We start from the raw sequence: 10,000 nt of genomic DNA on the forward strand, positions 1-10,000 counted from the left end.
GGAAAGGACCTCATGTTGGAGGGGAGGTGACACGTGGCGGGACCCGCGCGTCCGCACGGAGCTGGTGACAGGGCGACTTGTGAAGGCCCAGGGTCTGTGTGTTGCTGAAGTTTGACTTACACGCCTGCCTGCCTGTCACCCTTATCGAAATTCTTCTCTTTTAACAAGCAGTCCATCACTTGAAAGCATTTGGTTAGCAACATTTTATGCCGTTTTTTTCCTCACCCCCTCCACCCATCCCCCACGTGTGAATACCCATGCGCGTGCGCGCGCGCGCGCACACACACACACACACACACGTCCGCTCTCCATGGAGGGCCAGGAGGTCCTTGAAGTCCATGAGCTCAGGCTCACGGGACCAGGATGTGAGCGCCCACCAAAAGGTGCCCAAAGCATCTGGGGGTGAGCCGGATGGGGGCTAGACAAGCCAAAATAAAACCAAATACGTTAAAACTGCAGGAAAAGCGCTCAGCAAAAGAAAGCTTAGACACAGACAAACCAATAAAGTGAGGGCCATGGCAGGTGAGGTGGGCGGGAAAGCTGAGACCGCCAGTGAGGGAGGGGAGAGGGACGCCGGGGCGGGGGCTGTCCCAGGGACGGGGGTCTGACCCGCGAGGGGGCCTGGCGGGAGCAACTGGGTGTGAATCAACAGAAAGGATGGCACAGAGAAAAGGAAGCATCGCAAATTAAAAAGAAGGCATGTAGCATGTGCCTACCATTTTCCAGATAAGAAGGGGCCGTACCTTCTGACGGGTCCAGGCGGCGGGCCCGCCGCCCGTGTTTGGAGTTGTTGTGCACAAACATGTTGTCAGACACGGCCAGCACGTGGCCGTCCACGTTGACCGTGGTCGACACGACAACCTGCAGAGACAAGCGCAGGTGAAACCGGAGTCGGAGGTGGAGGCGGGGCCCTGCCAGGTGTCAGGCCCCTTCAGGGGTGCCCGGCAAGCCAGCCCCCAAGGTCTCGAGCCGGGCACCCACTCCTGCTCCCGGATCCCCCTCGAGGCCACGTGCGCGCACAGCGTTTTTGGCTAATGGGGTGTGTGGGCAGTTTTGCTGTGACTCACGATTGCTTCTCTTCCAGACCCGCTGCGCTAATTACAGTTTAATCTCCTGTTATGCTAACAAGTGAATTCAATCCACAGAAATATTCTTCTCACCATTAGCTTCAGAGACACCCCTCCAGCCACTCACTTTAAAGCTATTTTGATTGATCTGTTCACATATTGATGAGATAGTTGATCTAATTAAAATGAGTTCACTGGAGACTGTCCTTCCTGGAAGAGTTGTGAGGGTTCAGAGTTGCCCCCCTCCCAAAAAAAGGCTTCATAAATCAGAAGCTCCTTCTGCTACCCACATCCTAGCATCAGATGATCCCTGGGTCAACGTCACAATTACGTCCAACATCTGGTAATGAACGTTTTTGCATCTGAAAAGGCCGAGCTGAATAGGAATAAAATGGTTTCAGTGCAGGGAAAGTGCCCTTTCTCAAGTTCATGGTGAAGGACGGCGAGGATGGCTAGCACCTGCTCTACCAAGGGAGTGTGATCCTGTGGGAGGGAAAGGCGCGGCCCTGAGGTCCAGGTTCGGGGTGCGGGTGGCCGGGGAAGAGATGGGGGCCGGGCTCCCCCACATGCTCAGTGCTTCGCAGAAGTAAAAAAGGAAGTCACACTGGCAGGGACGCCTTGAGGACCCCAGACGTCCTCCCAGGGGAGCTTGGAACAAGCACCCCAGAATTGGCACCCCCCACCTCACGGACCCAGGAACTAGGAAATTACACCGGCCTTGAGCATTTCCTTGGACAGAGGCAGGTCTGTATACTGCATTATTTCCAGAATAGCTGGGGTAGCACAGATGTGAGCGCAGGTTCAGTCTGGGTCTTACATCAGGACCTGGGGGCCGGAGCCTGGATTTGGGGTGGAGAGAGCCCGGTTCTTTGCCACGTTTGGGCAGTGGAGAGGGCTGGTACCACCTAGAGAACCACGACCCCACGGAGAAAAGCTGGGCAGGAGGGTGGGCACACGTCAAGGCATGCCACGTATGGTGAGTTCAAAGCCACAGCCACAGTGGACCTCCGTTAATGACGAGCCAGACCGATGCAAGATGCTAATAACAGAGGAGAGTCGGGGGGAGGGGAGGCCAGGGGCTCATGGGAATTCTTCACTTTCTGTGAAATTTTTCTGTAAACCTAAATAAAACTGCTCTCAAAAAGAAAGTCTACTAGTTAAGAAAAAAATGATACATAAAAGTGATTGTAAATAAATACGATTTTTTAAAAAGCAAAGCTGCACACTTATATGTTAATACATCTGGGAGTAACTGATTTTTTATAAAAATCTCAGGCCCCACAAGAAGCCCGTGAAGCAGGACCGGTACCCACTGCACCCACAGTCCCGCAAAGGAAGGGGACACCTTCCCAGACGACTCTCTCTGGCTGTGGGCACTGCCAAGATCGTTAAAGTCTCCACAGCATCAGGCCCCTCTGGGCCTCAAAGTAATGTCAGTGCCACCACAGCATCCCCAGGTCCAGGCTCAGACGTCTCAGCATCATCTCTCTCAACTATCTCCGTTGCCCTAGCAGGGGTGGCTCTGACCCCACTCTGGGGCCACTACTCGCCTGGCAGCCTCTACGCAGGGGACGCAGGGCTGCCGGGGTCACAAAGGCACCCTCCTGGCAGCCTGTCCACCAGGCCCCGCCCTGGGTGCAGGGGGACCTCTACCGACACTTCCCCTGAATGGGGTGCAAAGACACAGGACTAACCCCGAGCTGCAGACTTGATTCTCTTTACGTTCCTAGACCGTGAAAAGTTAAAGAAACAAGAAAGGGTAAAAATCAAAATAAAAAGGGACACTGTCGGGCTTCCCTGGTGGCGCCGTGATTGAGAGTCCGCCTGCCGATGCAGGGGACATGGGTTCGTGCCCCGGTCCGGGAGGATCCCGCATGCCGCAGAGCGGCTGGGCCCGTGAGCCATGGCCGCTGGGCCTGCGCGTCCGGAGCCTGTGCTCCGCAACGGGAGAGGCCACAGCAGTGAGAGGCCCGCGTACCGCAAAAAAAAAAAAAGAAAGAAAAAAAAAAGGGACACTGTCTTTGCTCCGTCGTCTCTATATAGGTCAGTCACCAAGGGAAAAGCATAGCTGAGCAGAGAAAGCAGACAAGCTGTGTTTGTTTCTCGGCCGGGCCAGCCCTGCGGTGCACCTACAGAAAGGTGCTGAGATCGTGGTGCCCGCTGGAAACGTCGTGTAAGCCCTGATCTAGTGTTAAGTCCAGTTAAACCTCCTGAGAGGCAGAGAGATTAGCTAAAGAGAGGGAGGAAGTCCTTCTAGTAACTGCGGACTCCACCTGCGACTGACGCTGCCTCAGCCACTGGCGAGCCAGTGTGTGACCTCCACTCTGCTCGATGGACCAACGTGAAGCCTCGCACAAGAGGAGCGGAAGCCCGCCCCACTGTCTGCAAGAGACGCCGCCCCCAGGGTCAGGGCATGGCTGTCGGCGGGTCCACCGGCTCCACCGCTCTGACTGGTTGGTTGGATGTCAAGACAGATGTCACATTTCGCCTGAAGACTGAAGCATAACTTACATTTCTAAGAAAAAGCCTCGAGTGATTTGATGGTAAACTAGCCTAAATCCCACAGAAGAAGTATTTGGTAACATCCAGCCTAGCAGTGAGCTCCCAAATTCTTCTCTGGTGGGTACGGACCAGGAGCCACCTGGTTTTGGATCCCAGCCCAGATATTTTTACAATTAAAATCAGCAAAACAATCCATCATGTTTGCTGAGCACCCTTCACCCCGAAGTCACCTCCTAGTCGTTCACAAACAAAGGCAAGAAGACCATGACTGCCTCAGAATTCATCCCTGAGCCCAACTGGCTCTCCACGCCTCTCCTCAAGAGGAAATCCTCTGATCTGAGGATAACTAACCAGAGGACTAACGTTAGCCTGGGTTCAGGAACGCGGTCTAGCTCCGAGGTGTGGAATTAAGGAGGCGAGAACAGCCCAGCCTCAGGGGAGGGAAGCTGAGCTGGGGAGACATTCTGGAATTGGTAGAGGCCTGCGTGGAACAGGTGCAGCCCCCTCAGTCCTGAGTACACCCCATATATTACCTAGCGGTCCTCCCCTACCACAGATCAATCCATCCCTAAGGAAGAGCTTCAGCGTGGGCTCCAAAGTCTAACCAAGTGAACAAGCATGAAGAGCAAGGTGCAACTGAGGAAACAGACGAAGTGAGATGCTAACCTTATGAGGACTCTACTTGCAAAAATCCTGAAACAGTCATTTTGAAACACACCCACCGGACTCACCATGATTGAATGTAAGACAGACTCCACCTTAACCCACAGCCCCGATCACTCTGATTTCGGGGTACCCCGCCGCCCAACACAGAGGGCCAGGGCGGTGTGCACTGCCCCAGGAGGCAGAGGCACACCCTGTCATCAGAGCAAAAGCGCAGGTCACGTTTCCAGAGCCAGCTTCACTTGGTCACGGGCCACGACTGGGCTCCACGACTCTGGCGGACTGGGGTGCCAGACCATTTCTAGAGCATTCGATTTAAATGTTCCTTCAAATGAGCCCATCCTGGCTCATTTGCACCCAAAGCCCCTGAGAACTAAAGGTTGGTTTCCGAACAATTGCAACTTCAGGGAATTCAACGTTCACAGTGTTAAGTCCGGACCGCGGTCCAGAATCGTGTACCTGGAATCTTCGCATGTCCCGAGGGTTGCCTGCATTCTTCAAACAGTTCTGATTGCACTTGAGGAAAAACTTTAGAAAGAATCTATAAAAATACAAAAAATGGATATTCGTTAGGGTTATCAGACAAAAGACACAGACTTTTTTTGAAAGACACTCTCGCATGGGGAGCCGACCCCCATACCACCTGCTGGCTGCCCCGTAGGGGGCGATAGGGAGAGAGAGAACTCGGAGAGGCCAGGCAGGCACCTCTGGGTCCACTGGCCACTGTGGAAGATCTCCACACAAGGAAGCGGTGACTTACATTTGCCTGGACACTGGGGGTTTCCAAGCTTTATCATAACAACCGTGACTTAAATTGGCCATTTCTCACCTGGATCTTTGCACGACCATTAATCACTGGGGACCTGTCCACCCCAGAGAGGGCTGCCAGCTTCAGCAAATAAAAACACAGGATGCCTAGTTAAATTTGAATTTCAGATAAACAACGAAGAATTTTTTAGGCTAGGCCTGTCCCAAAGCATACCTATCCTAAAAAAAAAAAAATTATTTCTCCGAAATTCAAATTTAACTGGACGTGCTGAATTCTACCTGGCAACTCGAGCCCAGGGACCATCACTGCCTAGGTAAACACGATTTTAAAGATGGGCTTTTCAAGTTACAATAGGTATGACTCTTAAGAGAAGATCTGGGGTGCTGTTTCAAGGGCAGCGACGACTTCTATGAAGTCGTTGGTTTTAAGGGACCTACGTGTGGTTTTAAGGGACCGATCAAGGCCCCCCCCACCCCCCCACCATGAGGCAAGGAAACCGTCGCTTAGGGGGAGGGGACCAGGCGCTGCCCTGGTTGGAGGGGAGGCTAGTCGCAGAGCTGTTTCTGCTTCCCGCCAAGGCCTGGCCTTGTTCTGAAGCATGACGTTTCAGGGGTCCTGACAGAGTGTTGAGATGCTGTGACAGAAACATCATCACCTTGTCCTCCCCATTCCCGCGTGCTCTGTGACAAACATGGAAGCTCTGGCTCACAACAGGAACGCGTGGACCCCGGGAGGCCTGGCTGCACCGCCAGCCACGGGAGAATGGGGGGTCTCAGCCCCGCACCAGCTCGGCTCGTCTGGAGAAGGCCGCCCGCATCCTGGGGCCTCTGGGCTGACACCCTGTCCACGAGGCTATCAACAAACGTCTCCTCTATCTTCTTTCCAAGTATCCTCTGTCCTACTGGTTGATGACTCATTTTTTATGAAGTTTCACACGACTTCCCTGACTTCAAGCGGACAGTCAAGGTTCCTTGCAGCTGACTATCATATCAGAAAATACAAAGATCTGGGAGACTGAGATGCACGTCTCCAGCTGCATTCCCAACATGCCCTGGACGACTTTCCACCGGGGCAGAGGAAAAGCCGACGGATGGGAAGAAGAATAGTGGCCACTGAATTAAATTTCCTTACAGCCCGCACGGCCTCACTATTTTAGGCCAGAATTTACATCTTTTATTAACTCGCCTCACCTACACACTTAGCTCGCCGCGCCTCTGAACACCATCTGCCGTCAGCATACAGGAGGCTGCCCGGCCGTCCACCCACCAATTTCTAACAACCACGGTGCAATTAAGCTCCACGCACTCCGCAGCGAGGGAAATGAAGCGCACCTGCGGCCACCCTGCGCCCAACCGCGTGAGGGCCTAACAAGGTGAGGGCGGCACGAAGTTATCGTCCTGTCAGGCAATTAGGTTCTCACTTTGGGGGCAGCCACATGGCGCAATTACGCCTCACGTTACCACCCAGCTAATCTCCAGGCAGGCGCCGGCCGGAGCCGCTCATCTGCACGGAGCCGACGGGGGGAGCTTTCGTGCGCTCTGATTTCTGCCCCCGCCAGAGGAGGTTTCTTTCAACTCCGTGATGTCTTTTTAGCCAGCTCTCACCCTTTCACCTCCCGGAGAGCAGAGCGGGCACTGAGCCTGAACGGCCCTCGCCGGGCACGGTCACTGTAGGCGTGAGCGGCCTGGCCCCCGTGGGCCTTCACTACCGCCAGCTGCAGAAATGGGCAGAGTTGGGCGCTGGGCCCCCTCACCACCCCGAGCATCTCGGGGTCAACTCCGGAGCAGCGGGGTGTGTGTGCACGCACACACACACACACACACACACACACACACACGTTTTGGGTGCGTAGGCAACGGTAGGATTCTTTTCAAAGTTTCTCAAAAAGCGGCGCGAGGACTTAGAAAGACCTGCAGGTCTGGAGCGTACGGCCCTACAGAGCAGGATCCCTCCCGGGCACTCGGGCCCCAATTACACACACGAAATAAGGCCCAACGTGCGCGGGAACGGACGCAGGTTGGGCCCTTATGGAGGGAGAGGAGCCTTGCGCTTAGCGTTCACCCTCATTTCGGCTCCTCGAGGATCCAATCAGGCCTCCTCGAGGTGGGAGGCACGGTCCAGCCAGCGCGTGGCTCCCGACCCCGCGCACTGTCACATCCGGGGCGAGCGTGTGCCTCTGCTAGCGAGGGCTCGCGGGCCTTGGGGCGTGCGGGTAGGGTGAGGAAGGAACGCGGACGCGGGAAGTCAAACGGTGGTTCTCATCCTTTACTCAATTACCCTTTAATTGGCTTTTTTTCTAAGAACTATCTGACAGGCACTTTACATATCTCACTTCTAGAGTCTGGTACACAGAGGATTTAATACTCTTGTTATGAAAGGAAAAATCTTTCCTATGTCAGAAAATCTTTGGCTTCAACACCAATAAACTCTTTATTACTGCTAACCATGGATTTGCTGCTCGATGGCAAAGAGGCGATAAAAACTCTAACCTGTCATTAGTACATTACGCTTAATTGTGTACAGTGTGCTCCCGGCTGCATCTGTTGGCCCATCATCAAAATGACCATTATGTACACTAATTCCCTGACCCTGTCTTTATTTCCCTAAAGAGTCATCATCTTTCACAGTAGGTACCAGAGTAAATCAAGCTTGAAATATGGGCTTTATTTACTTGTTTCTCCCAGGCAGGAGGGGAAGCAGCAGCTCAGGGCAAACGGCTACACATCCGTCGGAACTCCCCAGTAACGTTCCGCTCGGAAACGGCGCACAAAATCCTGGAAAGTTCTCAGCAGCGATTAGAAGGGGGAAAGGTGTGATCTCATTACTCTGGAAGTCAGGTTTCCTCTTTTAGGGCACGCGGGGATCAGCAGAGAAGCCACGTGGGTGATCTCCTTCGCTCTTAGGAGAGCTGGTAACAACAGGCTGCCTCTCCCGACTCTGGGGCATCCTGTGAAGATGAGCCCAGGGGCCCTCTATCTGGGAGGCAGGGGTGGGAGAGCTGCTGGGTCCAGACACTGAGAGCTTGAGCCTGAGCTGGAGACTCCAAGGCCGCCCTCCCTTCTGCAGGGACAGTTATGCTCAGCAGAAAGTTCAGTTTGGTCTCGGTGGCATTTGTGCCAGCACCCTCCCCAATAATGCCAGTGCCCCCCGAAGTGCTCAGCGGCAGGACACGGGCACCTTCAGCGGGGCTCCAACAGCAGGACTGACCGTGTTAGCTGGAGCCCACTCCGGGGGCTTATCACGCAATAAGGGGCGAGCCCTCACCTCAGTAACGGATTTCAAAGTCTGCTCCCCTTCTGTGTGTTTAAGCTATGAATTAGTTCATTTATATTTACTTTTATGAAGCTGATTAACCAGGGCTTCTCTATCTGATGAAAATCATTTTAATTGTAGTGTTAGGCTCCTGTGTAATATCCATTACATTATGAACTGTTTAAATTCTACATGGGTATTGTGTAAATTGGCCCTTTGTGGGCCAGCAGGCAATTAGGACCAAACACTCTCCTGTAAGCGGCTACAGAACTTTGTGGTGTTGTTCAGGACAATCAGAAACAAAGGAGGCTGTTTAATTGTAATTTAATGGAATATCAAGGAGTCCGTGGCATTAGACGCTGGCAACAGAGAGCAGGAGAGAAAAATTAACTGCAATTATGTTTGATTAAAGCTATCCTTCTCAATAATCAGCGGTCCTGACAGGCCATGGGGCTCTAGTGGGTTCCAGGATGGCGAAAGGTGCTGAGCAATATTAGGGCCAATAAAGGGGGTATTAGCATCGCTAATTACAGCCCTGCAAAACCTGTAAAGGGGGCCTCTGTGTATTGTAATGTGTGAAGTAATTGGCCAAGGCCGTTATCAATTACATAAGGAATGAATTTGGTTTGTCAGAGAAAAGCTGATGAGATGCATCTCCTCTGACACCGGCCCCTTCCCTCCTGTTTCCAGTAGCTAAGAACTTGCCCACTCTTACCCAAAGCTGCAACTTACCAATGGCCAAATCACTGATAAAATTATCTTGCCAGCAAGCGTTAGGTAATTAATACCACTCATCCTCGCCGCCTTCCCTGCCACTGCCGTTCCTCACCTAGCCGAAGCCACTAATCATGTCATAATGATTTCTTTCCCTCTGGTCAAAGGAGAAATGGATTGTCTCCTTAGAAATGCAGTGGGCTTGGCGTGCGCACCCTGGTGACTGAGGAGAAAAAGGAAACTTGGAGCTGTCACAACGGCTGTCCTTTGCGTGTGGCTATCACATGTCTGCAACTACCTATTCGCACGCAGCATCTCAGGAAACACTATATGCAGAGATTTAAAAAAACTTTTTTAACCGTCGAGTTTTAGACTGTCTCGGGGCCTGGTCTTGCGGGTGCTTGGAAACAGGAGTGACCGCAAGCTTCAGGGCCATGAGGCTGCAAGTCGGGATACCCAGGTGGGCCCCCTGAGCACGGGTGACGGGCACACCCAGGACAGAGCTCCGGCTTCCAGCAGCCCCTCCCGCATGTGAGCCCAGCCTCAGTCCGAGCGGCCACGGCCTCCTCTCCTGGCCCTCGATCACAAGTGACGTGGGAAACCTGAGTCCAGGGTCGAAAAGTATTGGTATCTGGGGCAGGGCTGGAGGTCCCGATTTTCCACCTTAAGGCTGAGCTCTTAACAAGCAGCAAACTAATGCCACTGGATAGGCCTCCACGTCACCCATCAAAACTCCCAGAGCATTTGTGTGTAAATCACGGCGCTGACAGCTTCCGGGGTTCCGGGAGGGCAGGGACCCCATTCCCGATCGAGCCCCCACGTCTTTAGTGACCGCATCCAGGACGCAAATCCAGAAGGCTCTTTTCATACCTAATAACCTTGACAAGGAAGAGTGAGTAGAGAGAAGCGGCCAGAAGACGCAGCTGGGAAAGTCGCCACCCTCTGGTGGCCGCCAGGGGCTGCGGGGCTGGGGAAGTGCCTGATGGGCACGGGGTCTCCTTTTGGGGGGTGACAGAAATGTTCGGAAGGAGAC

At 53.5% G+C, this 10,000-nt stretch overlaps 1 protein-coding gene across 6 annotated transcripts in view; it reads right to left on the reverse strand.

The window, feature by feature from the left end:
• EBF3 (EBF transcription factor 3) overlaps window positions 1–10,000 on the reverse strand; it is a gene marked incomplete at its 5' end in the record, with an annotated part of 116,950 nt that overhangs the window by 35,295 nt on the left and 71,655 nt on the right. For all 6 annotated transcript variants that reach the window (XM_082673262.1, XM_082673261.1, XM_082673260.1 and 3 more), the window contains 2 exons: window positions 744–861; window positions 4,692–4,773. In XM_082673262.1, the coding sequence (XP_082529388.1) occupies window positions 744–861; window positions 4,692–4,773 (200 nt within the window). The remainder of the gene's footprint in view (window positions 1–743; window positions 862–4,691; window positions 4,774–10,000) is intronic.

The sequence above is a fragment of the Grampus griseus genome (assembly GCF_964374135.1).
Source record: "Grampus griseus genome assembly, chromosome: 16".
NCBI lineage: Eukaryota > Metazoa > Chordata > Mammalia > Artiodactyla > Delphinidae > Grampus > Grampus griseus.